We start from the raw sequence: 21,605 nt of genomic DNA, 5'->3' as shown, positions 1-21,605 counted from the left end.
TCTACGCGAAGTCTACCTCTCCTATGCGAAGTCCTCCTCTTAGACTCCCTCCTATGCGAAGTCTCCTCCACTTCGCATGCAAGCTTTGGACTTTGTAGTTGTCTTCATATATCCCAAAGTCTTGGTGTTGGCGAGGGAACCCAATCATGATGTCCTCGCGGAGCAATTACCTCGCAAAGCAATACAACCCAAGGAGGACACTCCTAGTTTATGCATGCATGCCTCTGCCAAAGACACGTACACATCTTTAATCAATCATGCGGAGGCGGAGTCTCCATGCGAACTGATCCTTTCTTGTTTCTTGGCGAAGTCTCTGCGTGAAGCCGAATACAACTCAAGAAGAAGACTCCTTAATTATACATGCTTCCTTGTATCACTGAATGGTATGTATACCACTCATTAATTGAATGACCAATTGCACCAGAGACATGTACATCCTTGCACATATAATCATATATCTACAACTAAGGACAAAAATCCCTTGTTGACCACCACTTCGCATGCGCCCAGCTCGCCAGCAATTCAAGTCTTAATTCTCCAATCACGCGAGGTCATTGTATGAGAACTATATCTAGCTCGCCCGCTAACTTCAGTCCTTCTTAAGTGTGAAGGCCCGTACGCGAATTACCATATATCCAGTCCGCATCAAATCGTAGGCGAGGTAACCCACCTCTAAACCCAACATTACTTGGGCTCACCGGTGTGACGTGGACCACGAATTTAACTAATATTTACATAGACAATTACTGTCCAGTAAAATATTAATTTAGGTGTAAATAGAATGTGCTAAAAAAAAAGAAGCAGAAGCTGCAAGGTTTGTTGCTAAAGAAGTTGCAAGCTGGTGATGATTCTCATTTGGATAAAGAGAGGAGTAATTGAAGTCTCAAGAACATGTGTTTTTTATGCTGAAGTTTCTGCAAGAGACAGAAAGAGAAAGAAGATAGTGTTGAGATAGTCAGTTAGTACGTAGCACTGTGCAAGTTTTTTTTTTTTTTTTTTTTTTTTTTTTCACATGTCATATGTGGTCATATCTGGCGATTAGGCTTCTCATGAGAGGATATGAGTCCGTGTAACAGATGATCTTACACAAGACAAAACCTCATTGAGTGCCGATCGTGAAGACGCTAGCAAGTTATGAGGTGCACGCGTCCCACATCGCCTGGAGGAGACAAGCTGTTGTGCTTGTATGTGTAGAGTTAGCTCCTTATATTAAGACGTGTTTTGGGGTGGAACCTCAAAAACAAAACCGTGAGAGCCGGTGGGCCCAAAACGGATAATTTCTCAACTGTGTGGACTATGCTGTTATAGATGGTATTATAACTTGTCCCCGGCTGGAAGAGTGATGACGAGGACGTCAGGTCCCTTAGGGGTGGATTTTGGTGACCTAACTAGGTGGGTGCTGAAAGCACTACCTAGCTATTAGGAAAGTCCTACATCGCTTGGGGGAGACACGTTGTTGTGCTTATATGTGTAGAGTCAGCTCCTCATATTGAGACGCGTTTTGAGGTGAAACCTTAAAAATAAAACCACAAGGGCAAGTGAGCCTAAAACAAAAAAAATTAAGTCATTACATTTTCCTCTCTTTTTGTATTGTATCCTACAAATTAAAGAAAATGGATTAAAAGTAACATGTAATCACCAGGCAATTTCGACGGTTCTAGTGCACATTTTCATGATTGAATTGTGTCTCAACAAACACAACTAGCGACATAAAAAATTTGATCAATAACGATCACCTCTTTCCACAGCCAACTAGCACTGTGAGCTACAGTAGTGCAATGGCACCAATCAAGCCCCATCAACTCCACCAATTGCATCGATGGCTCTACCCCAGAATCTCGACACCAGCGAAAACCATATCACCGCAAATCTAGCCGTGAACATGAAAAGAGAGCCAAAGTTGGGTTAAACCTAGCACTCCGTAGGATACCGACAATGATAGTCGTCAGCTTGTACGCTCTAGGCAGACGGTGCCACTAGGGTTCCAAACTAAAGAGGCCGCAGAGCTCTAAATTGATTATTTTTTAACTCATAATTAGTGAAATAGAGATGCTTAAATACTTATTATGTTTTTTCACGGAGCGGATTCAATGCTTATTATGTTTTTTTTCACGGAGCAGATTCAATGCTTATTATGTTTTTTTCACAGTCAACAAACGTTGGTCTGTGACCAAAAAGGTCAACATGCTTTAAAACCCAGCAAGGGCAGTAAAACCATTGAACTTCCTCTCTCCATCTCTTCACCTGCAAGATACTATGATTACTATCCCCGAAACCCAGCTTCTCAGCCATCAAACATAGGAGTTACTTATCCTTTTACTTTTTACAATCCTTCCTTAGCTTGACTCTTCGTTTGTTCAAATAACCCAGTATTGGAATTCCAAATCTACTTCTCCCTCTCTCCTCCAATCAACGCTCTTCAATGTCACCGTACCAACATCTCCTCCTCCTCCTCCTCAAATTAAGTCGTCGCCTTTCCTCAGCCATCACATGCTCGAGGTCTGGAGTCGCTCAAAGCCCAACACCTCCCCGATCCGACCCGACCGGTTTTCGGCCGGGGAAGTTCGGGGATCCGATCATAGTCTTCATCACCTTCGTGGTTCCGATGACATGATACATGGTGACTTGGCGAAGCAGCATCCCTCTTCGACCTTGCTTCTAGTGCTTCTTCTTCGTCCGCTATTGGAATTTTTTTTTTCTTTTTGAAATAAACCTGGATTGAATATTCATCCTGGTTTAATTCATTTTAATCAATAGGTTTTCATTTTAAGTGTTTTTACTTTTTACCATGTTGACTAGGTTTTCTTGGTTCCAACTTTCTTCACGGTGTGAACCTTAATACTAATGTCATGTTTAAACTAGATCAATAATGGCTGAGATCTTATTATAATTATTGATTCATTTACATCTTAGTGCATTCAAGAACTTTCAATTATAGTGTTGTGGTAAATAATGGTGGTGGACACGGTTTGTACGCGGAGGGAAATATTCAAACCGCCATGGTCATTCCGGATTAGAAAAACATGCAATCATTCAGAATTACTTGACCTAGCTCGATCTATATAAAACAACTGAATTATTTGAGTTTCAGATATAATACATATTTTACCAAAAAAGATACAATGCATAATTATTTGAGATGATCATCATTTACCTGTCCCACCATGTAATGTATTTCCATTCACTTCAAAATGAAAGCAACAAGGAATAATCAGTTTTTGCAATCGAAAAAAATAAAATAAAAAGGAATAATCGATTAGTACTTTAATTTAGAGGTCTTCTGCACCGGTACAGATCTGTCCTACGCTATCTAAATAAGTCTTGGTACTAGATTCTCAATATTAGAACTTCCCCATGTTATCCATACTACACATGATTTAGTTATGGAGACTAGGTTTTTGAGTTGAAAAGAAATAATGATTGTTAATAGTTGACCTCTATGTAATTTTTATGAACAAAATGATTAGCTAATCTGAACCAAAATGTAAATCAGTTTTATATTAATTTGGTTATTCCTAATAGTTGTCAGACGTTATGTGATACACTATATATTTTAAGGTTATTGGAAAAATGTTGGCTTAAATTAGAGTAATTTGGAATCCCACATCGAGTACGTGAAGAGTCATTATTTGGTTACAAAAAATGATACCACACACATTAATACCGAGACATTTTATGTTAAAACTCCACACATGTTTCTCCACCGTGTGGCTAAAGTTAGGGGAGTATCGGTATTGTTGGATCCGTGGGACTCGTTGGCTGCTTCCGTATAACAATTGGAGTCTCGTATGATCGAGTTACAATTTGGTGGAGCTCCCGTTTGGATTAAGATCACAAGATTTGGAATTTGATGCTTGTAATCGAGGTTGAGCTATTGTGATTTGGATCATGAGAATTTAGAGATGGCTTGAATTACACCAAGGTAGAGATTATTGGAAAAATGTTGGCTTAAATTAGAGCCATTTGGAATCCCACATCGAGTACGTGAAAAGTCATCTTTTGATTATAAGGAATATGATACCATATGCACTAATGCCAAGGTCTTTTGTGTTAAAACCCCACACCCGTTTCACCACTAGCTAGGTAAAGTGTAGCGAGTATTGACATTGTTGAACCTATGTGTGGGACCCATGAGGCCCGTCTGCCGCTTCCGCATAACGAAGGTCAGTACAAGATAAAAGCGAATCTACGAGGAACAAATTTGTCGCTAAAAATCATTTGTCTCTTTCACCAATGATCGAACTAATGTTTTCATCGTCAAAAGTCGTATATTGTGAGGAAAATATGTTACTCGAAGAAAACCTAACAACATTCAGTGAGGAATTGAAATATTCCTCGTAAAAAGTGACATTTATTGAGAAAATTAATTAAATTCCTCGCAAAAACTTTAGTCGTTGAAAAGACTTTGTGTTGTAGTGAGTTAGACTTTTTGTTATATATAAAATTAATTCTATATATGAACACAAAAATTAGACCAAACCCAAACCAAGTCGAAACTTAATTAAGCATCAAACATTTACATTTTTGGCAGATAATAGAGAGTATTGATGCAGACGTATTTTTAAAGTTGTTACCCAAAATGATATTTTAGCTAATTTGACTAAAATTTAACTCAAAAATGGCTAACATTGGTAAAGATACCATAAATGTATTAAATTATAGAGAGCGAGAAAACTAAAAGTCATAATAAAGAGCAAATTAGGAGTCTGCTAGAGCTCTTAAAATATCTGAAAAGCTAAACACACTCTCTGTAATATCTGATAGTATTTAAGTTCAATCGTGTTCATCATAATAATATAGGTAAAATTAAGGAACCTAGTCAAAAATATTAAATCCATTTTTTTTTATTTGCTTAATATATAGCCTTCATAAATCAACAGTACTGATTCATCATACAAATAAAATTGGAACGGCAATTTTTTATATATATGAGTAGTACTAAACACATAATCACAAGGGGGCATAGATAGACAATATCATTACGCTCCATGTGGTTCTAGAGTGGATGTATCATTACATTACCAAAATGAAAGACCCCTGCCTGACATTTCAAGCATATATATGTATATACATATATGTATGATAGTCACCTCTCGTGAACTTGTATTATTGGCTCAATCATTCTGTTGGATAGAGGAACATATATATAGCAGCACTCCCTCAATTGCATATTATTTTGGTTCTCCACGCGTAAGATACTCGTTTGGCAAACGTACTAATGATTCTAGTTGGACAACGTATCTATAACGATAATCCCAATTCCCAAAAGTTTCACGAACAGTGTCCCTGAATAGTCATCAAAATAACACGGGAATTGGGAAGCACAACAATATCCTTACTAATGAGCTAAGATATGTATGATTCACTTTGGTGCCACTACGGGAGTTAATTAGTTAATTAACAACCGAAAATTCTTTTACGCATCAAGGCGTAAGTGAATCGAGCAACTAATATATAAAATAAAGCATGGATTAATAAAAGTGACTTTCAAACTACTAAAAATACATGACATTAAAAGTGAGAAGAACAAAGATTTTATTAATGCATTTTGAAGCAAGAGTTATAGGGATGAATAACATAACTATGAGAATTGTAGATAATTAAAAGAAACTTATTTCATAATGTGGTTTCCTCTATAACCTTAGTTAAGAAAATTAGCAAGACATAGTACAAATTAAAAACATGCTTATAACAATACAAAACATCATAGGAAAAATAGCAAAATTAAGAAAAGGAATAACAAGAGCAACAATATGTTTCTCAATATCCACTCTCTCTAGCTCCCTTATTCTCTTCATGCAACCTCTATTTATAGTGCAACAATGATCTTCATTCAACTTTATCTCCATGTGAAAATGGCTCTCCATCTTTCAAACTTCTCAAGCTTGATAGCTAAAGTCTCCATCCATAAATGTTTCCATACATAGCTTCCTTCTCTCCTTTTTCATGTGAATGAAGAGAAGTTACGTACACAATCTTTGAACAATTGAAGATTTAGTTCCTAGAATCATGCATGCTTGCTTGCTTCTTGCCTCTTTGTTTCATGGTATATGTCCTTGAAAATTCTTCATACTCTCTTCTGTTTGTATCAATGCATCTATATACCTATGAATGAAATAAGAAAAAGTGAATTAAAAAATGGATATCATGATAATATTTCCACATATCACACTTAATGCATGAGAAAATAATCCACCAATTTAACACATGCATATATGCATACATGCTACTAGAATAAGAAGAACATGTGTTGCCATTATTCATCTAATTAAAAAGAAAAAGACTCATGTTAAAACAAAGACTCAATTTACTATATGAAAATAGATAAATTGCTTCCACTTTTATTTATTTTAGACACACACTTGTAAGAACATAAAAAAGGACTAAATAATACAAACTAATAAAAATAAAATACTAACAAATATAAATTAGAGATAATAATATGATATAAAATGTGCTAATCAGAAAGCTATGAGTGATATCTGGAAGAGGAATAATCCTCTTGATGATATATGGAGGAGATCTAGTCTAGGAGTAATCCCCTCGACGAATATCTAAGTGACAAAGTCAAGAGAAATTCCCTCAACGGGTTTCTATACGATGAGTGAGGGTCTCGACGGAATATCAGAATACTTCCTGATCACGAATATATTGGTGAGAGACTGATGACCCTTTAAGGTATATCTGGATTGCTATTGTTACTGATCTTATGCAATTATGGTGTAGTGAAAAGAAGAATGTATATGGGAGGATTATGACTACATGTGTGATTGATGATTAAAGTACCCTTTTTAAAAAAAAAAAAAATATATATATATATTCTGATAAGGATTAGGTGATATTAGCTCTTCCACAACAGTCTGATGGGTGATACAGCACCCATTCAACCTCGAAGAGGACTACTACAACTGGGAACTCACCACCCGTTTTCTTGTCAAATCTTTTATTAATGAAAAAAGAAGAATATATGATATAATACCCCGTACCTAAAAGGTTACTGTTCAGGGTTATGAGTTATCGCGGATTTTTCTTTATTCGCGCTCGAAGATTTAAATAGTGATTGCTCGAGTTTGTTTTCGAGTTTTTCTAAAAACAGTACATAGTGGATTTAAAACTCCGAAGTCGTGGTACACGTTTATACGAGCTCCACATGTATGCTCGGATTATTTTCCAGAGCGACGAGCTATGTTCTTTGAATTTATGAAGTCTACAGTAAATCTTCAATTATTGTTTCTTGTAACCGTTTTACCGTAAAGGACCCAAAAAGTTGACTTTTCGTTAAGTCGATAATTTGGGAAAACTTTCTTCATGGAAGTCGTAGAGGACGTTAATACGAGTTCGTGAACACGTGGCACGCTCAAATCGGAGTTCGTATGAAAAAATTAGGATTTTTGGCACCAACAATGTCTGAACACTTGGGTGACTGACAATATGGTACCCGAACTTACAAAGTTATCAAAATGGTACCCAAACTCAATTTTTAGTATCTATATAGTACCCACGGCCGATTTTTCGTCACGTCAATGTTAACATTGACCATATGTGACATATGTGTGTTAAAATAATGAGGGTAAAAAAGACTTTTGACTCTGACAAACCCTAAAATGAATATATTGAAAATTAAAATAATATTCACAAAAAAACTCTCTCTAGTTCTAGCTCTCTTTCTCCATCTGAAATATTATCTTTCCCCATCTCAAATCATACCGGCACTGAGAGTCCAGCACCTAGAACTCTATAAGGTAGATCGACGACAGAGAGAATGGAGGACAAATAAGTCTTTTTGCCTCATTTAACAAGTCTGTTGACGGAGATTAACCATAGGTATTACGCAGATACTAAAAATCGAGTTTGGGTACCATTTTGATAACTTTGTAAGTTCGGGTACCATATTGTCAGTCACCCAAGTGTTCAGACACTGTTGGTGTAAAAAACCCAAAAAATTATGGTCTAAAAACGGAAAATTACTATTTCGGTAAAGAGTATAAAAAGAGAGAGAGAGGGAGGTTCTAGAGGGGTCGGTTAAAACTGACCTAAGCAACAAATTAAAAGAAAAGGAAGGTTCGAGAGAGAGCGGAGGGAGGAGAAAAATCAGTTTAGACCCAGACTGGGTCATTCTCGACCCGAACAGAGTCAGCGGGTCAACCCGACTGGTTCTCCGTTTTCCGGCGACGGCGAGGAGAAAGAATGGTAGCGGCAGCTTCCTCTCGTTCTCGTGGTCATATCCATGCCCTTGATTTTCATATAAGAAGTCTGGAGTGAGAGATTCGAAGTGGAGAAGAAGAGGCTGGGTTTGCCGGTGAGTCTCCAATTCCGGCAGCGTCGACGCCTCTCACTGGTATGGATAGCTTCATCTCGATCTCAGGAACCTTTCCATGTTCCTGGTTTTTGAAGAGAAGCTCGGAGGAGGGAGAATCGAATAGAAGAAGTTCTGGGATTTTTCCGGCGAGGGTTCTATGTTTTCCGGCGACCTCCGAGTTCGACTCAGGTATCAAAGGTGGTATATTCTTCGAGCTCTACCTGTTTGTATAATTGAAATTGAGATTGGTTGGGATTTGAAGAAGTTGGGTTTTGGCAGTGGAGGACCGCCGTGTGTGCTACTGTGCACGGCGGCGTTGATGATGTTTTGGGTTTTGGATTAGCTATCTTTGATATTGATAGAGGCTTTGGAATATAATTTCATGGTTGGTTGTAATTGAATTTGAGATTGGATGAAGTGGGTGTTGGGGCAGTGTTGTTCGGTGACGGAAGTCGTGATTGATAGTTCTGGGTTTGGGTTATGTTTTGAATGAAATTGCAAGACATGATATTGGTGTTGTATATGCATGAAGTACATAAATGGAGGAGCAGGGTATTGGAAGGTTAAGCTCAACAGTTGGGTTGTGGAGGAAGTTTGAAATTGCTGTACTGGATTCATTTATTTTGTTCCTTGTTAATTTGGTTAAGTTGTTGGTCAACAAGAAGAAGATGGGGTTGTGATGGTGAGTTCATTATATTGATGAAAGCATGGAGTTAAGGACTGTGTGAAATTAGGAAGGGAGTATTCGGTGTTCACAATGGTGGTGGTAGTGATTATACTTAAATTTGGATTTAGTATAATGTTAGGAAAGTTGATGAGTGGTGGTTATGGGTGTCCATAGTAAAATCAGAGATAGGTTAGTAATTGAAGTGTTGATATGAGCAAGTCTAAAGGTGAATTGGAATTTGATGATGAATTTAATATGAGCGAGCATGGTATGTAATTAAGAAACTGTCGGAGAAAGTGAGAGGAAGTGTGGGATTGAGAACTTAGGTGTCCTTATCAATTTGAGGACTTACATCCACACAAATTCCAGATTTGATAAAGTTGTTATTGAAGGTGGAGATTTAGTATAAAATGATGAACTAGGAGTGGTTTGATCCCTTTAAAAGGGTACGTAGGCAGCCCGATCAAGTTTGGGGTGCAGCCACAAATTAACAAAATAAATTTAGGTTCCAAACACAACAAACATTTTGTTTGTTTTGAGATCCTACCTCCGTTTCGATTTAGGTTTTTCTTAGTTACTTTGTTCGTTTATTCTTCTAACACCTGGGTCAGGGTGTTACATATGAAGAATGAGGGACTAGTACATGAAAAATAATTAACCTATCAGATGTTAATTTAGTTGCTTTAAGTTTCCAGTCTATCAGTTTAGACATAGAGCTCATTGGACCTCAAATGAATTGCAAGAACAGTGCAATCAATATGGTTATAATTTTTATGGATAAAATCAACACAAAGAAGTACATGGTGACTAGGCATTCAGTTGGAATTATCATTACTATCCTTTTATAAGAGAAAAAATCGGTAGACCCAAAGAGATATATAACTTCTATTTTTAACACTATAATTCGTACTAAATGAGTCAATTTTTAACACTACAATTTGTACTAAATGGGTCATGTCTTTGTCTAATTAATTATTTACTGTATGTTAGTGGATCAACGAGCGCCCTCCAAAATTAATTTTCCTTGATAGCTAACATATAATGTAAAAGGATCCTTTTTTTTTGGACGAAAGAAACTTCATTGAAAAGCCAAAAGGCAGAAGCAACAAGCCATCATAAACAGGCCCAACAGACAGACCTTCATAGTCACAAAGCCCAAAGAGAAGAGAGACTAGATAAGCCCAAACTAGGAAAACACAGTAGAAAAAAACTGAGAAAGAAAAAAAAACCCATAAAACGTGAAAAGCTGGGTGCCTACGTTGTTATGTATTCTGATCAGTAGCTCCCTCTGGCGGAAGACACAACAAGCCATCGCGCGAAAGGATGTGGACCAGGGAGGATGGCGGTCTGTCAATCCAGACATCCGGGCACGTCTTCCTCACACTAAGCGACGCAACATGGTGAGCTGCACAATTCGCTTTTCTGGGTATCCAAGACCAATCGATCGGTCTGGAAGGAGGAGGAGCTCTCTGTAACTGAGCAATCAAAGGTGAAATTCTCCAATTTTTTCCTAAATCGACACCATTTATGATGTTAACCAATTCTTGGCAATCTGACTCAATTTGTGTCGGAAGGTGGGAGTATTTCTTTGCGAGGGAGAGAGCGGTGACGGCTGCTTGGGCTTCCGCTTCTATTGCTGAACTTGCACAGCAGCATTGAGATGATCCGTTAATTAGAGAACCGTGAGGGTTTCTCACAACAACTCTGAGGCCAGCAAGGTTAGTGTCACTTGTCCAAGCTGCGTCGAAATTAATTTTGATAGAACCAACGGGAGGCTTTTTCCAGGTAGTATTGGGATTTTCTAGGGTAGAAATGGTGGTAGGATGATCTTGTGAAGGAATAATGGCGGTGGGGTTACGGTGAATGTGTGTTTGGTTAGAAGGGAAAGGGTGTGAAGAGCTTGGAGAGTTTCCAGAATGGGTTTTGATACCTTGGTAGAGGGAACGGCATCGACACTTCCATAATTCCCAACAGATGAAGGAAATTTTGATAAGACAACTATCTTGAAGCTTCTTTTGAGGACCTGCTAGCTTTAAGATTCCTTCAATCCATCTATCAATATAAGTAATCTCTTGCATATTTATCTTATAGTTGAGAGAACAGGCAAACCATGTGCATGTAGCAATAGGGCATAGCAGTAGGGTGTGTTCAATTGTTTCTGAAGCTAGCCCACACCTTTGACAAAGAGGTGATGATATGATTTTCTTTTGGTAGAGATTTTGGTAGGTAGAGATAGCATTATTGACCACTTGCCACAAGAAATGCTTTATTTTGGGAAGTGTTTGGATAGACCAAATCGTAGAGCATACACTTGGGTGAACCCTATGAGAAGAGTGGCTCAACTGTCTTGAGGGTTTTAGATTCAGGGAATGGAGCAGATTATACCCGGATTTGACAGTGTAGGAACCATTCTTTGTGGGAGACCAGATTAGTCTATCATCAATATCACTCTCACTGAACAGCTGCATCTCAATAGCTTTCATGTCTAATTTTGGAACCAACCCACAAACTGGTTGCAAATTCCATCTATAAGAGTCCCAATCAATTAGCTTGGAGACTCTTGTTGGGGCAGATTGAGGGATAGGCACATTAGGTCCAATGAAACCCATTTCAGAATTCAAAATCCATTTATCGCTCCATATATCAATAGAATTACCAATTCCCACCAGCCATCTTGCACCCTCTACGACCAAAGCTTTACCTTCTAATAAACTACTCCACGCCCACGACGCCCTATACCCTTTTCCTGCCTGTAGGATATCCATATGAGGATAATAGATTCCTTTAATCATCTTGGCCCACAAAGTGTTAGGTTCAGTATGAAGCCTCCACACTTGTTTCGCTAGAAGCGCAATGTTGAACTCAGCCAATTTTCTAAAGCCTAAACCCCCCTCCGATTTTGGCAGCCCCAAAAACTCCCAACTCTTCCAATAAATTTTTCTTTTTTCTTTCTTTTGTCCCCACCAGAATTTAGCACTAGCGGCATCAATCTCTTTGCACATGGTAGCAGGGAACTTAAAGCAATGCATAGGATATGTAGGAATAGCCAAAGCCATTGATTTTATCAAAACTTCCTTTCTTGGAGTAGATAGTGTTCCCATCTTCTAGCCTTGGATTTTATCCATTAATCTGTCCTTGATGAAAGAGAGGGATTCCTTTTTTGAAAGACCCAAAATAGTTGGGAGCCCCAAATATTTCCTTGGGTTCGTGTTTATTGGCACATTCAAGATTTCTCTTATGCTATCAATAAAGAGATCAGGGGTGTTAGGGATGCAGAAAATGCTTGATTTCTCTAAGTTTACTTGCTGCCCAAAGGCGTGGCAGTAGAGGTTTATTACCCTCCTTAACTCCTCACAGTCCACAATTGAAGCTCTTACGAAGAAAAGAGAGTCATCCGCAAAAAAAAGATGAGAGAGAGGTGGGGTAATTAAACCTGCTTAAGTAAATGCCCTGAATGCTTCCTTGAACACATGCTCTTTTGATCAGGGATGAAAAGACCTCCGAAGTAAACAAAAAGAGGTACGGTGATATAGGATCACCTTGCCTCAATCCCCTTGAAGGCTTAAAATACTTCCCAGCTTTTCCATTGATAGTAACAGCAAAAGTAACTGATCTTACACACCCCATAATTAGAGAAACCCACCTTTTACCAAAACCCAATTTCAACAAGATAGCTTCAAGAAAGTCCCACTCCACCCTATCATAGGCTTTACTCATGTCAAGCTTGAGAGCTAATTCATGGAGATCTCATGTTTTTCTCAACTTCAAGTAGTGAAAAGCTTCATGGGCAACAAGAATATTGTCTTGAATTTGCAGACCAGGGACAAAGGCTCCTTGTTCAGGAGATATGATCTCTGGGAAGACAATTTTAAGACGATTGGCAAGGATCTTTGAGAGTATTTTGTACGAGTAATTACACAGCGAGATAGAGCGAAATTGACTCACATCTTCAGGGTTGGGAACTTTTGGAATCAACACAATATTTGTGCGATTAAACTCTTCTAGGATTTCTCCTGTTCTGAAAAATTTGGTAGCAGCTCCATTAAAAATTTCATTCACTGTTCTCCAGTAAGTGTGGTAGAAAATACCATGAAAACCATATGGTCCTGGAGCTTTATGTGCTCCCATTTGAAAGGCTGCTTACTTGACTTCTTCAATAGAGATGGGTTGTGCAAGACTATTGTTTGTATCTTCTGAAACAATTGGATTGATTGCATTAAGAGCCTCCTCCCAGTTCCTCGGCCCTATTCCTGTAAATAGATCCTTGAAGTAACCCTCAAATTCATCTCTAATAGTGGCCTCTTGCTCTAACTAGATGTTGTTGTTAGTCTTTAACTTGAGCACTTTATTTCTTTTCCTTCTATGAACAGTGGTTAGGTGAAAGAATCTTGAGTTGGAATCACCAGTTTTTAGCCACTTTATGCGAGATCTTTGTGCCCAATACTTCTCCTCATTGTCCCAAAGCTGGGCTATTTCATCTGTTAGGCTTCTTGCACGATCATGCTTCTCCGGTATGGAGTTGGCTTGAATCATCTGTAACTCTTCAATGTTGCAGTTAATTTTCCTTCTGTTGTTGGAAAATTTTTTGCTCCATTTCCCAAGAGCATTGCTGTAGTGATGGAGGTTGGCTGCCCATTGACTGGAAAAGTTGCCATAATTCTGATCAGACCATGCCTCATTAACTATATTAGTGCATTCAGTATCTTCAATCCAACTGGGTTTGAACTTGTAAGGCTTTAGGCCTTTCTCACTTGATGGCTCAGTGTTGATGATTAAGGACAATGATCTGAACCAATCATGGGAGAGTGAAAAACACTTGAGTTAGGCCATCTCTCGAGCCAATTAGCATTATCAACACTTCTATCCAGTCGAATTTTGATCAAACCTTCGTCTGGCCAATTGTTACTCCAAGTAAACTGTTGGCCTTTAAATTGGATGTCAATCAGATTATTGGCATGCATGAAGTCTCTCAAAAACCGCCGTTTTCCTGGGTTCCATGGGTTACCTCCTTTTTTCATGTGGCCAATTGAACTCATTGAAGTCTCCTACGCATATCCATGGTAGATCGATAGCACCCTCCAGGCCCATAATGCTGTTCCAAAAAGCAGCTTTATTTTCTTTCTTTGGTGGTCCGTAAAATCAGGACATTCTGATGTTAGAACCATCTGCTTTGAAAGTAACAATTGTGTCAATAAGATTTATAGATTTGGAGAGAATCTGCACTGACACACAATCATCCCACCATAGTGCTAAGCCTCCCCTTGTTCTCATTGGGTCAACAGAAATGCCATGAGCAAACTTGCACTCCTTTCTCTTTTTTTTTGTATTTTTTTCTTTTTCATTCTTATTTCCGATAAAAAAACAAAGATAGGGCGGAATTTGAAAATTAGCTCCTTAAGAGCTTGGCTAGTCATGGTGCGCCCTAGCCCATGACAATTCCAAGAAAGGTGTATCATTGAGGCCTTGTGGTTGTTGGCCAGCCACCACCGCCTTGGAGGTGATCGCCCCAATCGTAACATCGTCATTTGAAACTCTTGTGCTGTGCTCACTCCCACCTGGGGATTTATTTCTTGGGAGCCTTGTAAAACCTCTAGGCTTTGGATTTCCTTTAGCTTTCTTAGGAGTCATGTGATCAAGTGCCACAACCGGGGTGGGTCTCTTATAGAGAGAGGTAGTAGGAAGATTTGAGGGAACCGGGTGACTGAGGTGTTGTGGGTAATTAAAAGCTGTGGAGGGGTCCATTTGCCTTAATGAGAGGGGTAGACTAGTAATAGAGGAGTTTAAATCCTGGGAGAAAAAGTCTGGAGATTGGTGGACTACAGAAGGTGGGTTTAAATTGGTGGGGATAGGTATGGGGGATTGCATGGAATTGTGATGAGGTGTTGATCCCTCATACATCTGGCTATTAGGAGGTGGGATTTGTTGATTGATATGGTGAATTGGGATCCGGTTAAAGGCTTGATGGGTTGGGGACTGGGTATTTTGAGCCAAGTAGTTTAAAGGTGAAAGAGATGTGTCATGTTCTCTAACCTGGCTGTATTGGTGGTTTCTGAGATTTCCCTTCCTGTTAGAAAGGCCCAAAGACAGCTCATGTGCCAGTGACAACTCTGAGAAGCTTGGGGTGTTGTCGCTATTGCCAGCTCGACCAAGGTGTTGATTCCTTGTTGGGTCAACTTGCCTCTGATTCTCATTGGAATGTGAACTTTGTGTAGACTCTGGCCTACAAAACGGCTCAATTCTTTGGCCTGCACTTCTCCGTTTTCTCGCCGGCCGAATCATCTGCATTTGAGCTTTCTGTGCTGATGGCTTGAAAGCACTTGTTATCATCCATTCACCATAGACAATATCTTCTAGTCTCTCTTCATCCACATATGGGCATGGACTTTGCGCGGTCTCAATATACCCAAGCCGACCGCAGCAGAAATAAAATCGAGATAGCTTCTCATATTTGAACTCAACCCATGATTGTTCCCCGTTCTCACGTGGTAACTTGAAGCTAGGAGGTAGAGGTCTCCTACCATCAAACATGATTCGGACTCGCAGAAAACTATAAATGCCATATGCATTCTCCAGAGGATCATCCATGTTGATGAAATCTGCGAACTTTTCCACCATTTCCTCTACATTTGACTGAACGAACATATAGGGGGGCACACCTCTCATTTGGACCCAGAAAGCAATATTGTTGGTTGGCAACTCTTGGCTAGATGCTCTGGCCACTTTTGAACATGTACACAGCATCCCTTGACTGACCACGACGAATTCTCCAGAATATCTTTCTCACCTTCATCATTTTGGACTGTGACGGCAAAGAGGCGATCAGTGGGATCCCTCTCATCTCTGGTCGTGATGCCCACTACGCCAAATGAGGACCATGCATTCTTTAGCATATCAATAGTTGTGGGCTTATGGGGGACTTTGTCTACAAAAATGACAGCTACCAGTCTAACATTCTGGTTTAGGCTACTAAGGCACAACTTTTCTCTCATACGAATAATAAGATCTTGGGTATCAACATTCTCATTTTCCATGCTTGCTCTCTGGTTTGGTATTTTAGGTGGTGAGTAGTGTAGTGCAATAAGCAAGTAGAGGAAAAAGGAGAAAAGTGGGTGTTCTGGGTTTGAAATGGGCGGTGATGAGGGTTAAGGTATGCATTAGAACTCTTAAGAGGGGACAGAGGCCAAAGAATTCTTGCTTGATTCGACCAAAGGGAAGAAATTAAGACTGAGGCAACACCAGATTCCTAGATGAGCACAAGAAAGCCAATAAAGCAATAAATATGAGTTAATACTTACTTCGTTAAAGTAATAGGCTAAGAGCAGAAGACTAGAAACAAAAAAGAGAAGGCAGAGGAAACACAGATAACAGATAAGGAGGATCTTTAATAGAGTTCAAACGAATCTGGAAACGGTGATTGATACTTATGGTAGATGGCTCAGAGAAGGGATTGTGGGGACTTTGCAGGAATCAATGAAGAAAAGATAATAGAGAGGATAGTCTTGTAGAACCATAGAGGGAAAGAATTAAGATGAGAGTATCTGGTGGTTGCGAATTAAATGAGGAGGAAATAAAAGGGCTTTGGGAGATGCACTCGTCGGAACTGAGACAAGCTCATGGAACACTCACCAGAGGAGTGGGAGATGAGACAAGCTGAAAGAGAAAAAAACATAGTTTGAACTATTATTAGTATCCCTAGCAGCATGCATTCATGAATGGAAACAGTGGGAGGCCACAAGGTTTTGAATTGTTTCGAGAGAGTATTGTTAGAAAATGTGGCGGATTATGTAAAAGGATCCTTGAAGAACCATAAGGTAACCTGAACACTATTTGTGTCTGCGTTCCCAAAGGCACCCCTCTCTTTTTGACCATTTAGAGTTTATTTCTGGATGTAGATGAAGTTGATTGTGTATCTATTTATATGTAAATTTAATAAATGAAAGATTTTTAAAAAACATCGTGCCCAAATAACCCAGGTAAATTTAATATCTAGTATTAAGTTAGGGGGAGATTTTTCGAATTCTGAGTTTTACGGTTTGCTAGGTTTTGTGTAGAAGGGGTATTTGGGAAAAAACTTGCTTGGCGCACTTAGATATTTTCATATGTAAGAAAATGAAAATATACTGGGTGTAAAAATTCATCTGGTACATTACAAAGACTCAATCCTTGATCGATCTATTCCAATCACGACTCGAGGCAACGCAGCAGGAGTTAATACTTCAGTTAACAATAACATTATTCTTTTAAAAAACATGTCCAACAGTTTGAATGCAACCATTGACTCCAGACGCCTCTAGACTATATATAGCCCTCCTCATACATGCCACACAAAAATAATTTTACAATACTTTGCTTGTTTTGGCAAGAAATTGCACCATCTTTGTAGTTGTTCATTTCTCAAACTAGCATTCCTTAGCCAATCCATGGGATTTCTACTTCTATGCTATTATCGATTCCTCCTCCTTAGAGCTAAGCAATTCTGGGTGGAACTAGTTTATTTTGTCACCCTCTCCTTTTTGGGTTATTGGGTTCTCAAGGTATTGCCAGTTAGAACCACCGACTCTTTTACCCCTAGGAACTTAGATTTGTTCTTCGCCTCAGTTTCTGCCACAACCGTTTCGAGCATGTCCACAGTTGAAATGGAGGTCTTCTCCAATGACCAGCTCATCGTAATGACCATCCAAATGTTCATAGGTGGGGAGGTCTTCACCTCCATGGTTGGACTCCATTTCAAGAAGTTCAAGCTCATGATGATGAGCACAAAAGAGAAGATTGCTTCAGTTAACAGCTCTTCTTCATCAAGTTCCGCAAGGGCGATTGATGAAAATATCGAATTGGGTTTGGCGATCAAGCCCGAATTTCCTAAGGACCAATCTGATCAAATTCCAGCAGTAAATGATCAATCCTTGAAACTTCAAAATTCCATTGAGCTTTTGGGTTACGTTGTTTTAGCTTATCTTCTTGTGGTTCATTTCCTGGGGGTGGCTATGGTTTTGGTTTATCTAGCCTTTACTTCAAGTGCAAGAAACATAGTAAAGAACAAGGGCCTAAATGTTCATACATTCTCATTCTTCACCACAGTTTCAACTTTCTCAAGCTGTGGTTTTGTTCCCACCAATGAAAACATGATTGTCTTCAGCAAAAACTCAGGTCTCCTCCTAATACTCATTCCTCAAGTTCTTCTTGGAAACAAACTGTATCCATCTTGCTTGAGATATACAGTTTGGCTTTTGGGGAAACTTTTCAAAAAGCAAACAGACTCGTGCAATTACCTATTGAAGAACACAAAGGAGGTTGGATACCTACACTTGCTTCCTACTCCGCACTCGTCACTCTTGGTTGTTACAGTTTTTGGGTTCATCCTGGTACAACTTGTACCTTTTGCCATCATGGAATGGAGTTCCGAAAGCTTAAGTGGACTTAATTCTTTCCAGAAAATCATTGGATCTTTGTTCCAAACCGTCAATTAATTCAAGACATACCGGTGAAACCATCGTCGACCTCTCCATCATTTCTCCCGCAATCTTGGTATTATTCATCGTGATGATGTGAGTTTTTCTCTCTTGTCTAGATTATATGTACACTTAATTCATTTGTCATATAAATTATACATCAGCAAACAGTTAATCAACATAACTAACTGATTATCTTATATTTTTGGCACGGTTGGATCTTCATTCATCAAAATTTTGGCAACGTAAAAGTAAAAACTTAATAACAAAGGAAAATAATCTTACAAACATGTCAAACCGTACTTTCTGATGTAACCAAGCAAACATTTGGGGTATCAACCAAGATAGGTTGTTTTCTAGACTATGTGGATGGGCATGGGAAACTTCAGCAAACAAAATATGAACATATGAAATGACAAAACCTAGCTAATTAACGTTACCCCAACTTACCAAATCAAGGCATGAAATGGGAAGCAAGCTTATGTACGTGATGGAGTTCCTCCATTCGAGGGCACGAATTGAGCCCTAGGACTAGGACACATAAAGGGACGGGGCACATACATCTAGAAAGAAAATTCAAATAAACGTTATAGTAGAAAATAAGAACATGACTACGTATGTTTGTAACCAAAACGAAGCTAGATGCCCTAGTTTGGCTTTAGCTTTTGGTCCCATGCATGCATCAATTAAGTAGTAGTCTTAATTGTCTTTGCCATCCATATTAACTCACATCATGACATATATGACACACACAGAGACTTGCTCAACTCGAATTGGATGCTTAGTTTTCCCCCACCTTAAGGTACGTATTATATATACAGCATCAGCATGCAGACTTCGATCAATCTCGATGACAAACCTAATAATAGATACATCCCAACTCAGTTCCATTGGACCTAGATGACTCCTCCTTGGCCTCATTACCTAGCAACCAAGTTTTATTTAATACTTATTCCAAAATATGCATTTTCAATTCCTTAAAATGCTTATAATTAAATGAAAATAGCATTTCTCTTCAATCATAAGACTTGGATAACTAATATTTTGTACTTGTATGACTGATTGTCTTATAAAATATATACATTAATACAAAAAAAGGTCCTAGGTTTGATTGTCATAAAAAAAAGTTATAGATAAAGAATATGCAAGAAAAGTTTCTAGGTTGGAATATATCATTGATCTCATACAGCATGTATATACTAATTAAGGAGGCGTTTGTTTTCCTTCATATAAGGCCTGGATAGGCAAAATTATATCATGTCTGATTGATTGGTGTGTTTGGAGCCTTGGATATATTGCTGTAAAAAAATATAAATTTTGTCAGACCTTCGTAACAAATCTGGCTAGAAAGGTGGGATATAACTTATCCATCAATGAGTCAACCCACGTGCCTTAGATCAACTACAACTTTCTCTCAGAAAAACTCTCTCTCTCTCTCTCTCTCTCTCTCTCTCTACTACTACTACTACTACTACTACTACTACTACTACTCTACTCTCTCTCTCTCTCTCTCTCTCTCTCTCTCTCTCTCTCTCTCTCTCTCTCTCTCTCTCTCTCTCTCTCTCTCTCTCTCTCTCTCTCCGATCCAAAACCCGGCTTCGGCGACGAAAGCACCCCCGTCGCCCCGTCAACTTCCTCCTCAGTCTTCACGAAAGCAATTGTCGCCCCCATCCCCGACGACAACGTGGACGACGTGGAGGCTATCATCAGCTGCCGCTTCTTGTCCCCCTCCGCGACTCTCCGGTCCTTTTCCAGCATCATACGTGGCAGAATCTTCGGGGTCCTCCGCATCATAATCCGATCGCCGGATCTATTGGCTATGCTCCGTCGTCAGGTTTCTTCAAGAATTTGCTGATCGGTCTTTTCTTCGATGTGAATTTGATGTTGAAAAGAAATTGATCTTTTTTCATCTATGGCAGTATTGATCGAGCTTCTGTTTCTTTTCAAATTATTAGCTAATCTAATTTCCAATCCAACTTGCATTCCAATGCTCCAAACACACAGTAGGATTGAGATATCTTCAATCCAATCTGCTTAAAGTCCAATCCATATCAGACATGGATACTTATCTAATCTAGTCATGTCTGCCAAACACCCCCTAAAGGAAAATGATTTTTGGCTTTAATAAGACTTAAGATTTATGACCTTAATCTTAGCTGACATGCTATGTCATCTAGACACATCACCAATTAAAAAGATTATGTCATGTCCTTCTTAAACAAAAATATAATCTTATCTTTCCAAATTTAATGGCTCTAAATTATTTTGTCTTTTTACTAAGAGAAATTTTTTTTGTCTTTCTTTTATAATTAAAAAATACATATTTCTAGCATTTTCTTTCTCTTTTCCTTTTCATCATTATCATGCTTAGAATATTGATGAACGTAACATATAGTGTGAAAATTAATACATATATTTCTGAGAATATACTTGTTCAAAAACACGAAGAGAAATTTTAAATACACATCCCTAATCTCTTAATACAGACCTCTATTATTTTATGTTTTTATTGAGATTTTATAAGTAAACTAAATGACTAAAATTAACAAACATATATTATTAAAAAAAAATCGCGATAGAAGTATTCTTTTCAACATCTTCTACCCTAAAATCGTCGAAAACACGTCTTCTCTCCTAACCCCAACTTTTCTCCATAATTCATTTGGGTTGTCTTTTTTTTTTATTATTATTATTATTTTTTATCTGTATCAGCTTTAGTTTAATCTTGCAGATCATATTGTCATGTACTACATCTTTATCATGACATGTTTTATCGAATAACTAGCTATCTATGTTTAATAGCTACTGTACTTCTGTAGTTCTACTAGCTTGTGAATTTTGAAAACTTGTATTGGTGATTTAGAGTTCAGATATAACAATAATCATTTGATTATAAATTGAACGATGATAACCAAAAATTTCTAGCAAAAATTAGATGAAATAATATGTAAAAAGAGGTACCAAATAGTATATATATTGATTATATTAAATAATATAATATTTCATAAATTAAGGACATTTTAGGTAGTTTGGGATGTGTATTAAGTATAATACTAAAATGAAAAACTTGATAGGTGGTGTATTAAGTAAGGGGTGTGTATTAAGATATTAGGGATGTGTATTTAGGGATCTTATGAAAATATATATATATATATATATATATACACACACACACATATATACATATATA

The 21,605-nt window shown here is 38.3% G+C and overlaps 1 protein-coding gene and 1 pseudogene across 1 annotated transcript; one reads left to right on the top strand and one right to left on the bottom strand.

Moving 5' to 3' along the window:
• Positions 1-10,228: 10,228 nt before the first annotated feature.
• Positions 10,229-12,067, bottom strand: LOC101299773 (putative ribonuclease H protein At1g65750-like). The gene has a single exon (XM_004301359.1). It carries the CDS (start codon positions 12,065-12,067, stop codon positions 10,229-10,231), a length of 1,839 nt encoding a protein of 612 aa, XP_004301407.1.
• Positions 12,068-16,678: 4,611 nt separating this feature from the next.
• LOC101299485 overlaps positions 16,679-21,605 on the top strand; it is an 8,063-nt pseudogene continuing 3,136 nt past the window's right edge.

The sequence above is a fragment of the Fragaria vesca genome, linkage group LG5 (genome assembly GCF_000184155.1).
Source record: "Fragaria vesca subsp. vesca linkage group LG5, FraVesHawaii_1.0, whole genome shotgun sequence".
Lineage (NCBI taxonomy): Eukaryota > Viridiplantae > Streptophyta > Magnoliopsida > Rosales > Rosaceae > Fragaria > Fragaria vesca.
The sequence above is the reverse complement of the archived record's forward strand: the minus strand, read 5'-3'. Positions and strand labels throughout refer to the sequence as shown.